Below are 23,597 nucleotides of genomic sequence, written 5' to 3'. Positions count from 1 at the left end.
CTAAACATCCTAAATCTGGAGTTTGTTCATGGGTACCACCCAAACAATCATGTATGTAAATTACTCCTAATTGCAAAGAAACATTTTGATAAGGAATGCTTTATTATTGGTTGGCTTATCCGACAACATGTTTACAGTTAGAGACTTATGGTTTAACTGGATGTGAAGTGTGTCAACATGCACTTCGATGTCCTTTGCACGTTAATTGGTGTTATTCACTTGATTATGGCGAGCATGGCAACTTTTTGATTGACATTGTACAGTCTAACAATCTATGTAAAATAACTTCCCATTCGGAGCAGCCAATGGGAGAATGCATACTGTATTTTAAGCATATCAATCTGAATAGCTGACTAAATCCTGTCACTCTCAGCGCTCTATAATGGAGCTGATCACGGAACTGTGTTGGACTCAAAGCCGGCCGGGCGTATCTTCATGACGACAGACTTAAGGGAGTACCACCAGCCGTGCCAGGTGTACCACACCATTCCATCGTCCGTCATTGCGCTGTAGGCCCCTCGGTGGTACACACCGTTCAGATTAGCAGAGTGACACCTAGTGGACAGGAAAACAGAAAAGTCTGAATCAGGACCGGATGAAAACCACACACCTTCGCAAAGTAGTACGCTACAGTGGGGGTCAAATGTGCAAACACACAACCAGTTTAAACTAAATTGTACGATTTGGCAGTTGTAAATGAGTAGTTTGGCCAGCTGAGACCAGTGCAGTTCTAACCTGTTAAACCACCAGCCAGATTTGTCTTCTTGCGCGCAGTTGCCATCGTAGCGGTCGTTGTCCCTGTCGTAGGTGCTGAAATTCATGCCCTGGTGGCTGGCCCACCACTGCACCTCTGGGTGGTAGCTCCCTGACAGGGAGTCACCTGCCGTCCCAGAGTACGCTCCGAACTGCAGCTGATAGTGATGCTACGGAGAAACAGCATATATTTGTGCATCAACATATAATGTAGGCTATCTGGCATATATTGGCTACTTCCAAACTAGTGTTATATAGTCTTCGTAAAATACAAGTGGAAGAATGCTAGGCAGTCACAGACACTTGACAGGTAAACTGTCCTTAAACAAACTACTTCCTTTCTGTCGATTTGCGACAACTGGAAAGGGATAGGGTTAGTAAACTTTTGATGTTTTGTTTACTGATAGTTAACAGCCCAACCACAGCCCACACATATGCAGTACAACCAGGAAGTGTCTAGAGAACATGAGTCCAGACAAGTTCTGCATTTGTGTCTGCAATAAGGTTGACCATATAAGGTTCTCACACATTCAGTATTGTAAGGAGAAACACCTCTTCATCTGCTACTTTGATGCTGCTGTATTCTGCAAAGCGCCGAGATCTCTCAAAGTCCTCCATGTTGACCCTCAGACTGTATTCACCTGGGGGGAGAAGTGGAGGCTGACATCACTGGCATCAGTCTCATGTCCTCAATCTCACACATATCTTTCTGTCTAAAGAAAGGGTTCCACATTTTGTCAAATTATGTATGGGCTGTACTTTTTTACAAAAACTTTTTTACCTTGTGATGTCAGATAGTGCAGATTATCGTTCCCCAGCCAGAACTCCCCCTTGCCCGACTGAAAGTCCCCAAACCCCTGCTTATAGTCAGCCCAAGGCCTATGAAGCAAACACAGATGATGAGTTAAACTTTGTCATAAGGCGCGTATTACCAGACCAAACGTTTGCTAGATGAGGTCCAATGTGAGGTGTGTGTAAGGTATGTTTTGAGATGAGGTGTGTGTGAGACATAATGTGGTGCGTATTATAGAAAGGATATTAAATATACAGTACATTGGTATGGATATCCAGTATAAGGGTCTGTATTAGCCACTGTGTGTGGCAGGGTGTGTGTTACCTGTTGAAAGACTGACTCCCATCAGTGCGGCGCTGGATGACGGTCCATCCTCCTCCCTCTGCCATGTCACAGAGCACGGTCACCTGGGCGGGGCTTCCCACTGGCTGGACCATGTACATTCCACTCTCCTTGGACCCATTGTTGTAGATGTGGGCACAGTCTGGACAGGACAAGAAGTTCAAATATGGTGAACATCCTGGTGTCCGGACAGGACAAGAAGTCTAAATATGCTTGATATCTCGCTTGTTGGACACTACAAGGTCCAAATATGGTTAACATCCTGGTTTTTAGACAGGACTAGGTCCGAATATGGATAATATCCTGGTGTCCTGACAGGAGAAGTTCCAAACAGGATCTCGTGTGGCCTTGTGTGGTGACGTTTAAGCCTTTGCAGGTAGGTAATGGTTCTACTAGATGGATGTGAGGGTTCTGAGAGGGCTGACCTCTGTAGAGGTGCCCTGGCAGCAGGTGGAGCTGGCCCAGGTCCTCAGACTTGGCCTGGTTCTGCTTCTGGAGATTCTGGATGAGCTGCTGCTGCTGCAGGACCCGAGCCTCCAGCGTCCGCAGCTGGAGCCTCAGACCAGCCGTCTCCTGCTCACACTCAGATGAGGCCTAAACACACACATCCATGCATAGACGCACACATCCATACATGGACGCACACACATACACACGCACAACTGTAGGGATATCCACGAGGATTGATGTCACTGTGCACATGATGTTGTTGAATACTTACACACACACAGCAACCTTGGATGACTAATACCCCGATGAGAAGCAGCTTCGAGGTTTCCATCTTGTTTGGTCTGACCTGGTCCAGACAGAAAAGCAGAACGGAACCTGGGTCCCACCAGACAGATGGACAGAACCGTACAGGATCCGAGTAGACAGGGAGAACAGTACCAGATGGATTGTTCTAGGGTAGAAGATTTGAGCATATTTTCAAAAACCGTCTCATCCTGCAAGTCTCCTGTGGAATGTGGGCAGGACTCTGAGGAAACCGACGCTGTGAACAACAATCTTGAGGGCTGAGTTACAGAGGTTTTGTGTTGGGTAGATATTCGCTAAACATCTTAAACCAATCACACTCCAATATTCAAAGCTGAAGACGTCTGCCCGCCCTACTGTTTAGAGACAAAACAGTTAATTTTAAATGTTTCCAGGGTAATCAGTATGTCCTGAGGCACACACACAGATACACACGTGTACACAAGCGCACACAGACGAGTGTGTGTGTGTGTGGGGGGGTGGGTGGGGGGATGCCTGATTTGCTACAGATATAAAGTAATGGACAAAATATGTGTGACGCATCTTCTGAAGGTGATATCCTACGACTGAACTGGGACTGAAAGATGAACAACACACAATGTTTAGAGTTAGCTTCCAAATATGTTCTCATATATACTTGAGGTGAGTTCATATCTGATGAAACCAACACTATTTTTTCACGAGGATGTGAGCACTGTCATTAGAGAGTCATGTTTTCCCCTGACTGAAGCCTGTAACATCCTGGTGATTCAGGGTCAAACTCAATCGCATTTGATTATAAGTTTGAGTTAGATAAAACTGTGGTTCAGGAGAAGCAAGATCACACATAACTCTCCCATTTCAGGCCCCAAACACCCCCCCTCCCCCCCCCCAACACACACACACACAGTGATTTGCTGCTACTGCCTGATTCTGGAGAGTTCCTCAAACTGTAATATTTTACACATCTTGTTAGTTGTTCAGTAGGAGGTAGGATTTTTAGAGAACTTAAACAAAAACAGTGACTATGTATTAAAAGGCTTAGTACAACATGTGATACATAGAAATTGTTGTTTTATTTGAATTTTCAATGAGTTTAGGCTTTTTATTGATTTATTTATTTTACAGTTGGGCAGAAGTAGCCTACAGACATACAAAACCAATATGGATAATGCACTGTATTTAATTACTTAATACAATTAAATGTGCAGTTATATATTTTTGCAAATAACCCCATACACCAACATAAACAGATGTTGTTGTATTTCTTTTTACATATACATAGAATAAAATGCATAATTTACACATACATATGTGAAGTCAAATGTATTCAACCTCAATGTCCAAGCTGTATCCCAGCATAAATGGTTTCTTCAACATTTGGCTTGTCTATCTTCCTTCCATACCGTTCCTGCACCTGAATCTGTCCATACTGCACCTCCTCCGGCTGGACCCTCACGTTGTCCTCATCATACTGCACCTCCTCCTTCTCCTTTCTGTGCCGCTCTGCTATCTTTGAAACATCGATACTTGCATAGGCAATGTCTTGATTCTCTACAGTGTCTGCGGAGATGAGAGCAGTAGTTACTGTGATTGAAAAATATATCGGCTTATGTATGATAAAACATTAATTGATAACTCCACAAAGTTGCTTTCCTTTTGCTCGAAATATTTTGTGCTCGAAATATTTTGTTGGAAAAGGGAACAAAAACAAACAAACTAAAAACATCTGCACTTCACACTTTTTTGACAATGCTGACTCAAAAGGAAGTTAACCGAGTGCTGATGTTTGAATACGGCTGTGATGCACCTTGTCATCATCGTCTGATAGGGCATACATTTTGTGACTCTAAGGACAAAACACACACTCCTTTTTCATATGTTTCTGGGGCCTTTCATATTTCTGGGGTCTTTTTTATAGAGACAGTGTAGAGGGGCCAGGAATGTGGGGGAGAGAGAGGGGATGACATGCAGCAAAAGGCCTGACCGGATTCAAACCCAGGGCACTGTGGTAAGGCCTTGGCTTATCTGGTGAGCTACCAGGGCACTCCAATGCACTCCCTGCCCTATTTTACAAATAGACACAATGTGTCTGTATTATTGGAAAAGGAATGACACTGTAGGGAGACAGTGTTAGTAACATAAGTCTGTTGAAACTTATGAAACATGATGAGGTTAGTCACATAGCTGATTGTGAAATATTTCCTTAGCACTTGGTTGGGCTTCCACAGTTAACTCATGTGTCACACCCTGATACGTTTCACCTGTTGGTTTGTGTCCACCCCTCACCAGGTGTTCCCTATTGTCTTCTGTATTTAACCTCTGTTCTCTGTTCTGTCTGTTGCCAGATCTTTCACAGTCGTTTCCAGCATTCCAGTTTGTTTCTCGTCAGTGTTTTCTCGGTTTTCATCGCTACCTGTTTTGTCTCCCGACCACGGACCTGCCTGCCCCCAGTGTACCTCTGCCATTCGGCCCTGATACGACCTCCGACCGCCCACCGACCAAAGAGCCTGCCTGCCCCAGTGTCCCTCTGCATTGATACTTTGTTGCCGACCCTTGCTTGCCCTGGACTACAAGATTGCGTTGAATAAAACTGTTCTACCACAAACCACCCCGCTTCCTGTCCGCATTTGGGTCCACCATCCTGCCTTGTGTCATCATGTGGTTTTAGACTTATTGGCAGTAGAGGGCTCTCCAACCCTACACATGGAAAAGTACCATACCGTCCAGCCCTCTGTGACATGCTTGCGTGTAAAAAGGGCTATACAAATACATTTGATTTTCACTCTAACACAGATTTTAAACGCCTAATTCTGACAATGATCTGGTTTTACAAGAGGAATTAGACTAGTAACAACTGGGGTCAGGGTGAAAGGATACCTGAATGCAGCTATGCAGCAATAGGGTTCGAGAGCCCTGGATTAGTAGCTCCCAGGGAGAAACCGTTACCTGGTGCCGGCTGCTGCCTCCTCCGCCTCATAAAATAGTACCCAAGCACAGCCATCAGAACCACAGCTCCTAGAGAGCTGATGACAACCAGCCAAGAGAGCCCACCTGCACAAGGTGATCAAGAACAGCAACATAACTTTCCTTCATGTTGTATTCCGTCACAACAGCACACAGACATACAGTTAACACTTGCATGTTTTAATTGGGGTTCATTCAAACATTTGCCAAATATTTGTATGTGATACATTGGGTGTATGCTTTGGTTATAATATCAAGAGAATGTAATGTGTTTGTGTGTGTTTCCATAAGCAGCAGTTATGATAACAAATCTCCTACCTCCAACAAGCAGCTGTATTTTTTGGTATTCCATAAATGTACCATTTGTATCATGAACAGTCAAGTTATAATCCCCATAATCAGTCTGCACTGTGCCAGTTATCTTCAGTGTCCCGCTGTTGACATAGAAGTGTGACCGATCTTTCCAGGTTCCATCGAAAGTCACATTCTGTTTTTTACTTTTAAGTATGTTACCACCAGTTTCATATTTAGTCTGTTTCAATTCTACCTCTAATTTGTTTGCATCAGACACCAGCTGACACCACATTGTTCCTCCCAGAGGTGTGTAACAGCAAGTTACACCCTGTGTGGCATCACAGAAGCTCTCCAAGCCTGAGAACATAGAATAGTGTGGTTGACGAATATTGACTGGAGTAAAATTCTGTTTTATTTTAAACTATAATGTATCTGTCATAATCCACCTAACAGATCTGTTCACCAGGTAATCTGTTTCGATCCTGCATGATGAATACATAGCCTGCTGTATATCTATCATATCATGTAGAGTATAGTGAACTAGATGTAGATCAAAATGGATGATGATAGGCCCCCCACATAAAAGCACATATACACAAACAATAAATAAAAACATGAATCTATACAGGAGAAATACAGAAATATCTTACCATGACACAATGCAGGGAATATCATCAAGAGTCCCAGTCGAACCATCATATTTCCTTGACAACGACGCCCTGACATGCTTGACATGAATGCATCTATTCACAGTAGCCTATCCCCAGTCACTGATGACCCTGTCACTGCAGAACTCTTCATGTCTGTTGAAAATTTGCTTCGTAGCACAAAGTGACGTGTGTCTACAGGAAAGATTCTAACTTCTTCATTTTTCTCCACTGTAATATATGTTCCATGACTAAGATGTATACGTGATCTGATACCCAATTGAAAAACAAGCTTTGAATGAGGCTATAGGAGCAAGGAAAACATTTGAAACAAGAGTTAGTTTGCCAGCTGTTAAATAGCCTACATAACGGTCACCATTCATGTGTGTAAAATTGTAGGGCTTGTAATTAATAAATTTTTACTTTTTACTTCTTAAAAAATACAAACTCCTGACCAGAAAATTGTCTTTTATTGAATTACAGAAATTAGAGCAAGTCATTGAAACAAAAGATATGTAATTTTTTCTCTGTCTTGTAATGTTTATGTAATTTTTTATGAGGATGTTAGCACTTTCATAGAGTCATGTGACTGAAGCCTGTAACATCCTGGTGATTCAGGGTCAAACTCAGTCACATCTGATTATAAGTTTGAGTTCGATATAACTGAGGTTCAGGAGAAGCAAGATCACACTATAACTCCTCTCCCATTTCATACACCCAAATTGTTTTCACATAGAACAATATGAAACCAACCAGGCCCGTAACGGAAACACATGAGGCCCCCCCGCAGAATAAGCCTGAGAGGCCCCCCACCACATATGTAACGGATCAATCGCTGCAACTGCACGATACTACTGTCGTATAGCGTTACGTTATCATGTTTGCTAATAATGTCAGTTATGTAATATATTTTATAATTAAGCACTTTTTCTACTTTCTCTTTTTTTGTAGTTTCACTCCATTTCAATGTTGTCAGCTTGATAGGAAGTCAATAAAGGAGCAAGGCTAATTTTCCTGGCTCTTGTGAGGACAAACTCGTTTGAGCGTTTTTCCTGAAATACGTTTTAATAGTTATTCCTGGGGAAATTATGGAATTAAATTACATATTAACTATACTGAAATACGTGTGCACAATAATATCAACAATATTTGCTCAATTTAGACGTTTTTAAAGGTTTTTAATTTTACCTCGAAGCTACTTCCGTTAATCAACTATTAACTAGCCTTTTTTTGTGAAAAAAAGGCTAGTTTTACGACAGTGACTTTGGATGTAGCCTACTTTAACATGTTAGCTGATTAGCCGTTACGAGTGACATATTTTTACAGTTACATTAACAAACCTCTTGTTTGTAAAATACGTAGTCTTAAGTACGATGGGAACACATCACATAAACAATTCTAAAACGTCCGACACGCCAAATGTTGTCAATTTTTGTCAAGCGTCCCTGAAGCTCAAATTCCGAGTCGGAGTTCCATTAAGCTTTTCATTGCAGTGAATGGGTGCGGGCACTCATCGGGCATAAACTCAAATATCTCAGAAGTCCCAACTGGAAAATGTTAGCGGCTTTACAGTCCTGTAGAGGACATTTTCCTGAACAGATTGACATCAAGTTAAGGATGTGGCATTGAAGTTCAGGTTAGTAGCCAAGGGTGTAAAGACCACTTGGCTAATTACAGACGTCTTAAACTGTTAAAACCCCAGTACCACATACGGGACGGTATTCATACGGGCATTGGCTCTAATTTTAGTGATAGTTTGTTACATCAATTGAAAAACTAATCTGGGACTTTTGACTCAAGTAGTGGGGGTGCTAGCTTGTCCGTGCTATAGCTTCCTAAACAACCATGGAATTCTACGTTTTTGGTGGATTTGCTTAAATAGTGACACAGTTACATCTGTGTTTTAGTTTGCTTAGGAAACGACTCTCATTTACACTTTAAATCAGACACTAGACAGACACCAGTGTAACTGTAGTGATGGTACCTATACAGTACACATTTCTAAGGTTCAAGTTACCTCTTCTAAGACACAAGACAGGTGTTGTCAACATCTACAACAGGCCTATAGCACTGGTAGCAATCTTTTGAGAAAGATTTGATAAAGCAAAGACATGATGAGTGAGTAGCCTATGATACATCAAGGGAGGAGGTTGATTGAGATTTGGGCTCCGAGACATTATTCTGCCAGACATACAATAGTTGATAACTTGGATCAGTACAGTAAGGCAAATGCAAGCATCTTATTGACAATGTCCATGCCAGGGGCGTTGTTAGACATAAAACTCTACTGGGGCACAGGCCCCTATTCATATCCCTTTTTTTCTTCCAAGCTTGCTGCGCACAATGCACTACTCGGCTATAGAAACTCCCCTTGCTTAACCCACTATACAACAGTTCAGATACGCAAGTTTGATATCAGCTTTAGCAGGGACATCAATAGTTAATGCGAGCGCATACATTTTTTCGCATTCATTTGAGCGCAAATACTTTTTTTTGGAGCTTCATGTAATATTGTTTTTATGTTTTAGTCAAAATAAGATGATGGGTAGGCCTATCATTTAGAAACTTTCTTTAGTTTTGTAATGTTTTCTTAGCCTACCTCAATTCTGACTTGTGTGCCGAGTCCGACACCTGGACTTCTGTGTGCGTGCTGCAGTGGCTATTTGGCAAGCTCAGAAGAGCACACGGACATGGAGTTCTGCGGGGATCGGTTTGAGTTTTCGGTTTAACTGCTTTAATTGGGATACTGCTTTGGCATAACACATCTTCACATGTAGGCTCCACCGCTGATAATGTCGCTTTCACGATCCTGTACACAGCTATTCCTGAAGTGCGGTGCGCTGTGCCCCAGTAAAAAGGGTCTAACGATGCCCCTGGTCCATGCATTAGCCAAGGATAAAACAAGCCTACTTTATTGTGTTGATTAGGTTGAATTAAAAAAGGAGAATGACAAAATGATCTCTGCTCCCAAAAACAAGCTCTAGTTATAGTAGCATACTTGTGCTTTCCAGTCAGTGTCTAGTTCTGATGGCAATACCAAGACTGGTCCTGCTTGAAAAGCATCCAACCTTCCAGTCTCTATTTTTGTTGCCATTGTTCTGAGAAGCCTTTTAAAAAGAAAACTAGTCACAGTCACTGTTGAGTTGTCGTTCTTCGAGGCAAACCGATCAACTACATCCTCATACATCTGAACAACCTTTGTAGACTTAGTACTGCTCATCTGCAAACCATGAAACTGTCCCCTGTCTTCTTGTCATTTCTATGAGCCAGACAAGGATGGTCACAACTTGACTTATTTTGTTGAGCCATCTTATTACGTACCACATACATACTTTCTTGTATCCACATACTAATTACATCATTATGTGGGCCTACTATACATGTTATAGCACAATACATTTCACCCTGTGTACATGTAAACGGTACTGTGTACATTCCCCACACTGTCAGTAAGATGCTTGATGCACTGATCAAAGTTATTGTAAGACTTATGTTAGACAAATGTAAGTCTTATTGTCAGTGTGGGAAATCACAGTGGTTTTTACATATACAGAGGAAACACAGTTACATTTACAGATGAGCAGTTATGAGCCCATGGATGCCAGTCCGGTGTTTGAGGATGTGGATGGTCAGTTTGCCTCAACTTCTAAGGAGAATGGTCAACAGTGAATGTGACTTACATGTTTTTTAAAGGCTTCTCATAGAACCAAGGTATAAAAACAGCAGACTTGAGTTTGGTGCTTTTTAAGCAGGACAAGTCTTGGTAACAGCAATCAAAACAAGTCTTGGTTACAGCAATCAAAACTAGATACTGATTGGAAAGCACAAGTAAGCTACTACCCACTTCTAGCTTGTTTGTGAGAACCTTTTGTCATTGGCTTCTTTAATTTAGTTAGTCATCAAGTTCTGATGTAGTAAACCATTATCAAAGCATTGCACTACTGCCAGAGCTCTTCAGTAATTTTGGATCTCCATAATGTTTGTTTTCCCTTTTACACTTTCCCAGAGAGGTGTTTAGTTGCCTTGCACATCAAACAAATGAAATACTCATTCAGCGTTGTCAGCTTCTCTTATACTCCTTTTATATCAACCTCTCTCAATCCTAGTTTTCGGGCCTACTAGCTTGCATGTTTTTAGATGTTTATCTGCTACAAATGAATGGGTTGTCTACAAAATGAGTTGGAAGCAAAATACCACTTAAGTTTGCCCTTTGCGCCCCTCCCCCCACCTGTCACAGGGCCAGGCTGCTGCTGTAACTTGCTAGCCAACCTTAACTGAGGGGACTGTTTGAACGCGCTGGAATTAAAAAATGTTTATCTTTATGTATATTTGAGACCACACATTCGTAGATGTACGTTTCCACTATATGTATACGGATTTTGAGGTCGATCCGATTAAATGAGCGAAAACAAGGCACATCTGTCCATATTTTGTTAGTGAAGCAGGGAGAGGAATGCTCGTGGCAAGCTAACTAGCTGGATAGAGCGATGGGGAGTTTGTTAGCACTCAAAATGTAGCTCTAAAGAGGGGCACTCCTCGGACATAAGCTCGATTATAAAAAATCCCCCAGCTGGGAAATGTTCGCGGTTTTCACAGTCCTGTAGAGGAGACCTTCATGAACAGAATGACATCAAATTGAGGCTGTGGCATTGAAGTTCAGGTTAGTAGCCTATGGCTCAAAGTACTCTCAGCCAATTACAGACCTCTTAAAATGGGAAAACCTCTGTGCCACATACGGGATGGTATTCACACAGCGATTGGCTCAAATTTGAGTGACAGGTTGATTCACCAATTGAAAAACTCATCTGGGAATTTTTATTTTTGTAAGGGGAGTGCCGAGATTTTACTGTCGCCGTTTGGCTCCTAAACAGCAGTAGAATTCCAAGTTTTTCTAAACCGCGTCGCGTTCAGCATTACAGTGGGCTACACTGGTTTAAAACTACAGGTATATAAGGACAATTGTACCCATGAATTGTTTACTAGTAATATAATGTCATAATAAATCATAAAACGTTCATCGATATGTGAGGCATGTTTATTATTTTAACGATTGAAAACGGATGTATCACAGACCGCTATCGTATATATCGTTCAACAGAGGCTAATTATGCTAACGCCTCAGTCAACAAGCGAAAATTGACTACTGTTTTCGAAAGTAAACGTACTAATAATATCAGCGTACATCGTATTGTACATTAAATATCTCAATTGTGTTTTTTATCACAATGTTAAATGAGCAATAAGTTCAGTTTTGCATTTGTTGACGCTTGGAACTCCGTTGTGATTACATTGAGAGCAGAACGTTTGTCCTCCCAGCTTTAACGCTAGGAAGCACAACACAGACACAGAGCAATACAGCTGTCAAAGTATAGGTTTACGTTAGCTACGTGGTACAGTAATGTTAGCTATAGCAAACAGTACAATACCTGTCTCTTCTGGCAGATGAGTGCATCCTTCACCGGCTGGTCGAAAAATAAATTTGTAATTTTGGGAAGTTTGGCATTTAATTCAGACATTTTCTGTTTTGAATGCCGCTTTTGGGCACCGCTTTTAAATGTGCGTTTCATTTTCCGACGCTACGCTACAGTTAGCTACCTATTTGCAGCGGGCTCGCCGGTCTGTGTGACCATCTGACCTACTTCGTCATGTCACTTACCTAGCTAACAAAGAAAGCACAATTAAATATACTTTCCTTTATTTTTATATTAACTCTGGAAACACAGACAAGACAATAAGACATTCAAATTGGATAAAAATTAAAAATAAACGAGGCCCCCCGTAAAGTAAATACATTATATACGTGTGAAATGAGTTCCTGAAAGCATGTGCAAAGCGCTAAGACTTTGTCACACTGAAATGTGGAGTTAAACCGAAGAACAGTTTCTCTTCCGTTTTCAGATCAGGTTTTAATGGGCGGAGCCAAAATGCCCTATCTACGTCATTTCGCCCTATCTACGCCAGATCACTGAATGGCTCCTCCTGCTGTACTGCACTGACCATTTCACGGCGGACAGTTTTAACATGGACCAGAGAAAGACGGGGTTCACCAACACACGGCTTCTCTTGCAGTGCGGAGCCGTACCGAGCATCGCCCCTCCGGCCGTTCATCCTCCGGTCGCACCTGGACCATCCACCGCCGCCAGCAGTTCATCACTCAGTTCTGTGTGCTTGTTATAATTATACTAGATAACTTTTCCAGAGATATCTCTGCTATGAGTTAGTGCAAAGCGCTAAATTGATATTAGGCTACTCGGTGTAGAATGATGGTATTTTGGTGATATGGTAGCTAATGTGTTAGAAGTAGCCTAGTTGGAGAGCTCACTGTCTGCTGTCTCTGGTGTCCATTTTTCCTGTTACAGCTCAGGGGAACATTTCATTTATATGCATCTGTATGTTTCACTCATTTAACAAATAAATTCAAATTCTATACAGGCTTGACATAGCGTCCATTATCTGCGTCGGAGGTAGGCACTAGGCAGCGAGGGGCGGAGCTTCAGCTCCTTCAGTCGACACGCCCCCCCAGTCTCAAGCAGAGAAGACTGCTGATTTTTTCACGATGTCAAAGCCTAATTTAACATACTTGTTGGTGTTATTTTTTCATTCGAATTTGGATGGGTAGTTAATAACACATTCTTCTGTGGTGTGGCTAACTTAAAACTAGTTTCCAGATCCACTGTACAGGATCTTTAAGGTTTTGCTTTGACGTAAACAGTGTTTTTATTTTACTTTTTGAACTCCTAGTACGGCAGTGTGCCTACTAGGTTCTGTCGTCCCTGAAAGAAGAAATACAACCAATACGTTACCGGCAATTTACCGTCTCAGCATCTCATTTATTCTGTCCTGCACCATAATATCATTTTAGGTGTCGGCTCTAGTATTACCAACTAGTGAACCGCCACACTAAGCACGTTATACAGTGTGGAAGGGCTTTACAAAACATTTGTCAATCTTTGGAAGAGTTTGTCCTATATTGTGGGGTGGAGTAAGGAGGAAGTGCATGGCTGTCTAATCCTCCCATCATACATTGATTTGGCTTTGGAGAAACCATGGTTTTTGTGACTTCCTTTTGTATTGCCAAAAACTCTCACAAAGCGTACACTTTAGTCAAAATTCTCTGGCAGGGAATAGGTTGTCTGTCAATATTATGTTCTCTGATGGCACACTCTCATTGATTCATGATTTCATTTACTGTAATATTTCATGTGGTCACCAGCCAGAAGCAGAGCTGGTGAGTATGTAGCTTGCTCTGAGACACTACCAACACACCCACAGTTGATTAAGTTGGCTGTTCCCAAATTTGTAGTTCATCACATCTTACTCTTCTTTCATCATGTCATCATAATTGCACATTCTGTCCCATCATCTTTGGGGTCGGGGTTGGGTTCTTTGCTTAAAGCTGTAACAATAGGATGAGTCCAAGTAGTGATTGAGTTAGTGGGATGCACTGTAGCTCCCTCAATCCATGTTCTTATATTTGTGAAAGAAACCTTGATTATATTATCCTGGGCGGACTGTATGATTTAAACCAGGCCACAACCAACAAATGCTATTTGGGTTACAAACTGAACTGCCATCTTAATGTATTAACTTATGACAGCAACTTTGAAAGCTAGCAGTTTAGAACTCAAAGTGAATTTTGAAGTATTCTAGATTATTGTTAGGGATGAGAATTGCTGTCAGAACTGGGATGTGTATAATGTTTCAGTTAATGTTAGGGTTGTGTGTACGTTTCTTTGTGTTACTGTTTGTATTAGTGTATGTTATGCCAAGAGATTAGTGTTTTGGGATCCCACCTGGTCCTCGTACTTTCCTCCTCTTTATGTACACCACCACCATTACCACTGTCAGGATCACAACCAGGACTGCAATGGACCCATAACATACAACTGTTTTCAAGATGTCCCCATGTAGTCCACTATCATCTACCAAAGAGAAGATATTGTCACTGAAGTACCATAGATAGAAGAATAACACACGGTTCACACAGTCATACAGTCATACACCTTCAATAGTGCAGACTTTAGGTTTACATTAATATCCATGGAGCTTCACGTGTACCATCTAGATTTGCAGAACTGAAACGGAAGCAGAACCTCTGACCAGATCTATGGCTGCCAGGCAACAGTAACCCACAAAGAGGACAGAAACTGTTGTAAGCCCGGAAAATACCAGTTAACCACTTCCTTCTTTGAACACGTATGTGCTGCAAGTAAATTCATGTCAGTGGTTGTTAAGATGTAAATTCTGGAAAAGGCAGGCCGGAAGGAGTCACGACAATTATAAAGAGGGTTGACTCGGTTTTATTAACTCGACGTCGGATCATGCCACCAATCCACAACAGAGTGGCTAGCATGAGTGAAGACTCTCTCTTACAAGAGTGCTTAAATACAGTATCTGGACATGTTCAAACATAGAATGCACAGAATCGCTTCCTTAACGGGTCTTCAGTGGTCAGTACACTGATACACTAGAACGTTCAGCAGGTGAAGTGGTCGTTAATCACATAAGCCTTATTTGTACATGATTTTCCTCACTGTCTCCCCACTGTCTGGATTGCATGCTATATTCTGCTCAGAGGGAGCCTTGCTACATGACCTCTTGACCTTACAGAGACACACGCTGGACATGTATCCAGAAACTCTGCCTTACAGGGGTATATTTATAAACTCCTCCCGAAAAATTGAAAACGTTATTTTGGTCGATTATTCCTCCCCTTCAATAATAACAATTGGTATTGCATTTTATATAGTTGGAAAGCCACCTTTACAACGAGGTACAACTTGTAAGGATCGTGCATTCGTGGAATGAGCAACACAGCTAACCGTGTGGGTTAGCTGTGTTGGTATTCACTCTCGTTTTGAGTTGTTTGGTGGATTGGATGAACTCTCCCACAGTAATAAGGAAAAACAACACATATTGGCAATTTTTACACTTTATTCATTTTACACTGTCAGGGACCTCAGTAGCGTGTGGAAGATCCATACGCAGCAACAACAGCTTGGCACCTCCTCATGCTGGTCACCAGCCAGAAGCAGAGCTGGTGAGTATGTAGCTTGCTCTGAGACACTACCAACACACCCACAGTTGATTAAGTTGGCTTTTCCCAAATTTGTAGTTCATCACATCTTACTCTTCTTTCATCATGTCATCATAATTGCACATTCTGTCCCATCATCTTTGGGGTCGGGGTTGGGTTCTTTGCTTAAAGCTGTAACAATAGGATGAGTCCAAGTAGTGATTGAGTTAGTGGGATGCACTGTAGCTCCCTCAATCCATGTTCTTATATTTGTGAAAGAAACCTTGATTATATTATCCTGGGCGGACTGTATGATTTAAACCAGGCCACAACCAACAAATGCTATTTGGGTTACAAACTGAACTGCCATCTTAATGTATTAACTTATGACAGCAACTTTGAAAGCTAGCAGTTTAGAACTCAAAGTGAATTTTGAAGTATTCTAGATTATTGTTAGGGATGAGAATTGCTGTCAGAACTGGGATGTGTATAATGTTTCAGTTAATGTTAGGGTTGTGTGTACGTTTCTTTGTGTTACTGTTTGTATTAGTGTATGTTATGCCAAGAGATTAGTGTTTTGGGATCCCACCTGGTCCTCGTACTTTCCTCCTCTTTATGTACACCACCACCATTACCACTGTCAGGATCACAACCAGGACTGCAATGGACCCATAACATACAACTGTTTTCAAGATGTCCCCATGTAGTCCACTATCATCTACCAAAGAGAAGATATTGTCACTGAAGTACCATAGATAGAAGAATAACACAAGGTTCACACAGTCATACAGTCATACACCTTCAATAGTGCAGACTTTAGGTTTACATTAATATCCATGGAGCTTCACGTGTACCATCTAGATTTGCAGAACTGAAACGGAAGCAGAACCTCTGACCAGATCTATGGCTGCCAGGCAACAGTAACCCACAAAGAGGACAGAAACTATTGTAAGCCCAGAAAATACCAGTTAACCACTTCCTTCTTTGAACACGTATGTGCTGCAAGTAAATTCATGTCAGTGGTTGTTAAGATGTAAATTCTGGAAAAGGCAGGCCGGAAGGAGTCACGACAATTATAAAGAGGGTTGACTCGGTTTTATTAACTCGACGTCGGATCATGCCACCAATCCACAACAGAGTGGCTAGCATGAGTGAAGACTCTCTCTTACAAGAGTGCTTAAATACAGTATCTGGACATGTTCAAACATAGAATGCACAGAATCGCTTCCTTAACGGGTCTTCAGTGGTCAGTACACTGATACACTAGAACGTTCAGCAGGTGAAGTGGTCGTTAATCACATAAGCCTTATTTGTACATGATTTTCCTCACTGTCTCCCCACTGTCTGGACTGCATGCTATATTCTGCTCAGAGGGAGCCTTGCTACATGACCTCTTGACCTTACAGAGACACACGCTGGACATGTATCCAGAAACTCTGCCTTACAGGGGTATAAACTCCTCCCAAAAAATTTAAAACGTTATTTTGGTCGATTATTCCTCCCCTTCAATAATAACAATTGGTATTGCATTTTATATAGTTGGAAAGCCACCTTTACAACGAGGAACAACTTGTAAGGATCGTGCATTCGTGGAATGAGCAACACAGCTAACCGTGTGGGTTAGCTGTGGTATTCACTCTCGTTTTGAGTTGTTTGGTAGATTGGATGAACTCTCCCACAGTAATAATGAAAAACAACACATATTGGCAATTTTTACACTTTATTCATTTTACACTGTCAGGGACCTCAGTAGCGTGTGGAAGATCCATATGCAGCAACAACAGCTTGGCACCTCCTCCTCATGCTGGTCACCAGCCTGGTCACCAGCCTGGTCACACACTGCTGTGGGATGGCATCCCATTCCTCAACCAGGATTTGTCGCATGTCAGCCAACATGTTTGCGTTGGTCACTCTGGCACGTACAGCACGCCCAAGCTGATCCCACTTGAAGCTCAAAACGAGAGTGAATACCAACAGAAGAATATTTCAGGGGATTTTGGCACATTTCTTTGGGCCGCTACCCACACGGTTAGCTGTGTTGCTCATTCCACGAATGCACGATCCTTACAAGTTGTACCTCGTTGTAAAGCTGACTAATCAGGCTTTACAACTATATAAAATACAATACCAATTGATATTATTGAAGGGGAGGAATAATCGACCAAAATAACGTTCCGAACTTTTTTTGAGGAGTTTATTTCTTTTTTTACAGACCAAGCTTCACTCAGTATGGGTTTTACAGTTATATAGTCACTTACCTTCAAAATCGAGTTCAATCCTCCTGTCCAAATGACTCTAGCTAGACTAGCTGTAGTCAGCATAAGAAGGGAAAAAGAATGCCTGATTTGCTACAGATATAAACTAATGGACAAAATATGTGTGACGCATCTTCTGAAGGTGACATCTTATGGCTGAACTGGGACTGAAAGATGAACAACACACAATGTTTAGAGTTAGCTTCCAAATATGTTCTCATATATACTTGAGGTGAGTTAATATCTGTGTTGTTGCCTACGCCACTCGGCCTCCGGCCTCGTGGCTACGGCCGAACACCACCCGTGGGAATATCCCTTACCAACCCCACTCGCACGTACCATATTGCTTAAATATTCAATCAATGGTGTGATTACTGAACTTGTGAACTGTTAGTTGTTCAGTAGGAGGTAGGATTTTTTGAGAACTTAAACAAAAACATTGACTGTATTAAAAGGCTTAGTACAACATGTGATGCATAGAAATGTTTGTTTTATTTGAATTCTCAATGAGTTTAGGCTTTTTATTGATTTATTTTACAGTTCGGCAGAAGTAGCCTACAGACATACAAAACCAATATAGATAATGCACTGCATTTAATTACTAAATTAAATGTGCAATTTTTGTTGTTGTTGCAAAGAACCCCATAAAACCAACATAAACAAATGTTATTAGATATTTCTACATATACATAGAATAAAATGCATAATTTCCACATATGTGAAGTCAAATGTATTCAACCTCACAGTCCAAGCTGTATCCCAGCATAAATGGTTTCTTCCACATTTGGCTTGTCTATCTTCCTTCCAGACCGTTCCTGCACCTGAATCTGTTCATACTGCACCTCCTCCGGCTGGACCCTCACGTTGTCCTCATCATACTGCACCTCCTCCTTCTCCTTTCTGTGCCGCCCTGCTGTCTTTGAAACATCAATACTTGCATGATAAATGTCTTAATTCTCTACAGTGTCTGCGGAGATGAGAGCAGTAGTTACTGTGATTGAAAAATATATTAAATGTTAGGCTTATGTATGATAAAACATTAATTGATAACTCCCCAAAGTTGCTTTCCTTTTCCAGGAGGAGTGCTCAAAATATTTTGTTGGAAAAGGGAACAAAAACAAACAAACAAAAAACGTCTGCACTTCACACCTTTTTGACAATGCTGACTCAAAAGAAGTTAGCTGAGTGCTGATGTTTGAATGCGGCTGTGATGCACCTTGTCATCATCATCAGAAAGGGCATACATTTTGTGCCTCTAAGGACACAACACACACGTTTGTATATGTATATATATTTCTGGGGCCTTTCTGCTTTTATATTTTTTTATAGACAGTGTAGAGGGGCCAGGAATGTGGGGGAGAGAGAGGGGATGACATGCAGCAAAAGGCCTGACCGGATTCAAACCCAGGGCACTGTGGTAAGGCCTTGGCTTATCTGGTGAGCTACCAGGGCACTCCAATGCACTCCCTGCCCTATTTTACAAATAGACACAATGTGTCTGCATTATTGGAAAAGGAATGACACTGTGGGGAGATAGTGTTAGTAACATAAGTCTGTTGAAACTTATGAAATATGATGAGGAAATATTTGCTTAGCACTTTGTTAGGCTTCCACAGTTAACTCATGTGGTTTTAGACTTATTGGCAGTAGAGGGCACTCCAACCCTACACATGGAAAAGTACCATACCATCCATTTTCACTCTAACCCAGATTTTAAACGCCTAATTCTGACAATTATCTGGTTTTACAAGAGGAATTAGACTAGTAACAACTGGGGTCAGGGTGAAAGGATACCTGAATGCAGCTATGCAGCAATAGGGTTTGAGAGCCCTGGGTTAGTATCTCCCAGGGAGAAACAGTTACCTGGTGCCGGCTGCTGCCTCCTCCGCCTCAGAAAATAGTACCCAAGCACAGCCATCAGAACCACAGCTGCTAGAGAGCTGATGACAACCAGCCGAGAGAGCCCACCTGCACAAGGCCTTTCTTCATGTTGTGTTCCGTCACAACAGCACACAGACATACAGTTAACACTTGCATATTTTAATTGTGGTTCATTCAAACATTTGCCAAATGTTTGTATGTGATACATTGGGTGTATGCTTTGGTTATAATATCAAGAGAATGTAATGTGTTTGTGTGTGTTTCCATAAGCAGCAGTTATGATAACAAATCTCCTACCTCCAACAAGCAGCTGTATTTTTTGGTATTCCATAAATGTACCATTTGTATCATGAACAGTCAAGTTATAATCCCCATAATCAGTCTGCACTGTGCCAGTTATCTTCAGTGTCCCGCTGTTGACATAGAAGTGTGACCGATCTTTCCAGGTTCCATCGAAAGTCACATTCTGTTTTCTACTTTTAAATATGTTACCACCAGTTTCATATTTAGTCTGTTTAAATACTACCTCTAATTCGTTTGCATCAGACACCAGCTGACACCACATTGTTCCTCCCAGAGGTGTGTAACAGCAAGTTACACCCTGTGTGGCATCACAGAATAACTCCAAGCCTGAGAACATAGAATAATGTGGTTGAGGAATATTGTCTGGAGTAAAATTCTGTTTTATTTTAAACTATAATTGATCTGTCATAATCCACCTAACAGATCTGTTCACCAGGTAATCTGTTTCGATCCTGCATGATGAATACATAGCCTGCTGTATATATCTATCATACCATGTAGAGTATAGTGAACTAGATGTAGATCAAAATGGATGATGATAGGCCCCCCACATAAAAGCACATATACACAAACAATAAATAAAAACATGAATCTATACAGGAGAAATACAGAAATATCTTATCATGACACAATGCAGGGAATATCATCAAGAGTCCCAGTCGAACCATCATATTTCCTTGACAACGACGCCCTGACATGCTTGACATGAATGCATCTATTCACAGTAGCCTATCCCCAGTCACCGATGACCCTGTCACTGCAGAACTCTTCATGTCTGTTGAAAATGTACTTCGTAGCACAAAGTGACGTGTGTCTACAGGAAAGATCTAACTTCTTCATTTTGCTCTACTGTAATATTTTTTACTTGAATAAGATGTATACATAGGTGATCTGATACCCAATTGAAAAACAAGCTTTGAATGAGGTTATAAGAGCAAGGAAAATGTTTGAAACTAGAGTTAGTTTGCCAGCTGTTCAATAGCCTACATAACGGTCACCATTCATGTGTGTACAATTGTGAGACGTACAATGAATAAACAAAACCCAGATGAATAATACACTTCATTTAATAACGTTTCATCCAATAAATGTGTCATGTGTAATGAAATTGTTTTCACATAGAACAATATAAAACCAATATATGGTAAGAGACCCATATATCCTGACACTGCATCAGAATACCCCATTCCCATGAGTAAATATATTTCAGTTTTTTGAACTTCTGCCTTGCCTCTCGCCTTGAGTTTTTGTCCTCCTCCTGCACTCACCCAAGACAGTTTCTCATCATCACCTAAAAGAGAAACAAAGCTCAAACTCCTATGGTGGATTCTCATGCATGGCTAAAGTAATCAATCCTGGTCTTGATTCCAACAAATTGATGAATTGTGTTACCCTTGAAATGCAATTAACAGCTTTTGTTTATTGTCAAATTTGAAACTTCTCGTTGGTTCATCTCCTCAGAACAAACTTTGTTCCCTTTGTGTTTAGGCAAAAGCTGTTAACTGAAGACTTGGGTTGATAGATTTGAGTAATGTGGTTGTGATCTTGTACAACTAAACATAGAAATTTGTAGGGAATTTCATCAACAAATGAACCCGCTCTGGATAAGAGCGTCTGCTAAATGACTAAATGTACGTAAATGAGCTTCTCCTTCATAGTTCATTATGCATGAGCACGCTCATGCAAAGTTTGTTCTAAACCCATAGGTGTGACTGTTAACTGTTCCTGATTTTCATTTCTGAAAATTGTCTGTTGTCCACCTGACTTAGACCTTTTCTCTCATGACAACCTACTTGAAGCAGTGACCTTTGCTGTCAAACATTCAATCCACTTGCAGTAAAAAATGACAAAATAACAAAAGGTGAAAATGAATGCAAATACCTTTAATTCATACAGCATTTTATTTGAATAAATCAACAAATACCATTACTCAAACATATGCATGTCTGTTACGCCCCCTCCAATGGCTCGGGAGAGGAGGAGCACGCAACTGCCCAAGGCCACACAGTGGTGAAGGGAACAGGAGGGTAGCGCCAATAATTGTTTGCCACAACCAAGATGCAATGCACACAGGTTTTAATAAGTACAGACGCACATACATATACTCAAACAATGGGGAGGGAGGACAACAGGCAGAGGGTTAGGAGTAGGGCAGTGCCAGCGGTCTGTCAAATCAAAGAAATAATACAAAAAGACCCTGAGCTTCCCTACCCCGCTACTCCTGCCTGACACAACCTAATCTACAACTTCCCTCACTGCTACAATACACAGGGTGACAGCCGCTAGCTTCTAACCTAGTGTATTTAACAATGAGTTACCTACGGGTGTATGTAAACCCCAGGGTGTCTTACCTAGCCCTACTCCACGGACGTCTAGGTGGGACCAGGGTTACAAACACAGCAGGTCTACAAATAAACAATCAACAAAGCTTTTACTGTTCTATCAATAATACTCAATAATTCCAAGCTTGTACTGCTTGCTCAAACAAAGCTCAGATAGGAAGAGAGAGAGAGACAAACAGCTCATCTCCCCAAAGAGAGAGAGGTACCGTAACAATGTCTAATTACAGGAATACTGTATGTGAATGTAAGTCTCATTTATTTAATACTCCCTACTGCAAGGCACGCATCATAACCGGAACGATATCTCACACTCATCTTCACGCTCACACTTCACCTTATCAATGAAAGTATCAAAAGTGTATTCAACCATGTCTAAAAACTCTCAACGTTTACTTGAATGAGAGCGGCAGTTTCCTGTTTCACTATGTCTAAAAAAGACATCCCTGAGGTGATATATCTTACCATCAACACTATAAGTAACTAAGCACATTATACAGTGTGGTAGGGCTTTACAAAACATTTGTCAATCTTTGGAAGAGTTTGTCCTATATTGTGGGGTGGAGTAAGGAGGAAGTGCATGGCTGTCTAATCCTCCCATCATACATTGATTTGGCTTTGGAGAAACCATGGTTTTTGTGACTTCCTTTTGTATTGCCAAAAACTCTCACAAAGCGTACACTTTAGTCAAAATTCTCTGGCAGGGAATAGGTTGTTTGTCAATATTATGTTCTCTGATGGCACACACTGTCATTGATTCATGATTTCATTTACTGTAATATGTCATGTAGAAGCAGAGCTGGTGAGTATGTAGCTTGCTCTGAGACATTACCAACACACCCACAGTTGATTAAGTTGATTTGTCTCTCTGAGGATTGTTGAATTATTCTCTCCCCAAATTGGCCGTTCCCACATTTGTAGTTCATCACATCTTACTCTTCTTTCATCATGTCATCATAATTGCACATTCTGTCCCATCATCTTTGGGGTCGGGGTTGGGTTATTCGCCTAAAGCTGTAAGAATAGGATGAGTCCAAGTAGTGATTGAGTTAGTGGGATGCACTGTAGCTCCCTCAATCCATGTTCTTATATTTGTGAAAGAAACCTTGATTATATTATCCTGGGCGGACTGTATGATTTAAAGAGGCCACAACCAACAAATGCTATTTGGGTCACAAACTGTCATTTTATGTATTAACTTAAACTTATGACAGCACCTTTTGAAAGCTAGCATCTTAGAACTCTCCAGGTGAATTTTGAAGTCTTTTAGATTAT

General features: G+C 41.3%; 1 protein-coding gene and 2 long non-coding RNA genes across 3 annotated transcripts; all 3 read right to left on the bottom strand.

Annotated features, from left to right (window-relative positions):
• Positions 1-69: 69 nt before the first annotated feature.
• fgl1 (fibrinogen-like 1) lies at positions 70-2,815 on the bottom strand. Its single transcript, XM_067247861.1, has 7 exons — positions 2,610-2,815; positions 2,314-2,482; positions 1,871-2,030; positions 1,535-1,632; positions 1,306-1,394; positions 736-923; positions 70-555 (listed from the first exon to the last, which is right to left on the bottom strand). The coding sequence occupies exons 1-7, from the start codon at positions 2,667-2,669 to the stop codon at positions 393-395; spliced, it is 927 nt and encodes a 308-aa protein (XP_067103962.1). The 5' UTR covers positions 2,670-2,815; the 3' UTR covers positions 70-392.
• An 888-nt stretch (positions 2,816-3,703) lies between these two features.
• Positions 3,704-6,652, bottom strand: LOC136954620 (uncharacterized). The gene is made up of 4 exons (XR_010878117.1): positions 6,532-6,652; positions 5,906-6,238; positions 5,570-5,674; positions 3,704-4,183 (listed from the first exon to the last, which is right to left on the bottom strand). It is a non-coding gene; the product is annotated as an uncharacterized lncRNA (long non-coding RNA).
• An 11,807-nt stretch (positions 6,653-18,459) lies between these two features.
• On the bottom strand, positions 18,460-20,135 carry LOC136954744 (uncharacterized). The gene is made up of 3 exons (XR_010878128.1): positions 19,978-20,135; positions 19,663-19,767; positions 18,460-18,716 (listed from the first exon to the last, which is right to left on the bottom strand). It is a non-coding gene; the product is annotated as an uncharacterized lncRNA (long non-coding RNA).
• Between the last annotated feature and the right edge of the window lie 3,462 nt (positions 20,136-23,597).

This window comes from Osmerus mordax, chromosome 12 (genome assembly GCF_038355195.1).
Source record: "Osmerus mordax isolate fOsmMor3 chromosome 12, fOsmMor3.pri, whole genome shotgun sequence".
NCBI lineage: Eukaryota > Metazoa > Chordata > Actinopteri > Osmeriformes > Osmeridae > Osmerus > Osmerus mordax.
This window is presented reverse-complemented; position numbering and strand designations above follow the sequence as displayed.

Bases quoted from the DNA above. Each gene is read 5' to 3' on its own strand.
- fgl1 (XM_067247861.1), bottom strand. From the start codon at position 2,669: ATGGAAACCTCGAAGCTGCTTCTCATCGGGGTATTAGTCATCCAAGGT. The intron at 2,031-2,313 runs GTCAGCCCTCTC...TGTCCTGTCCAG, and splicing joins GCCAGGGCACCTCTACAGAG to ACTGTGCCCACATCTACAAC. The intron at 1,633-1,870 runs GTAACACACACC...TTTGCTTCATAG, and splicing joins GGGAGTCAGTCTTTCAACAG to GCCTTGGGCTGACTATAAGC.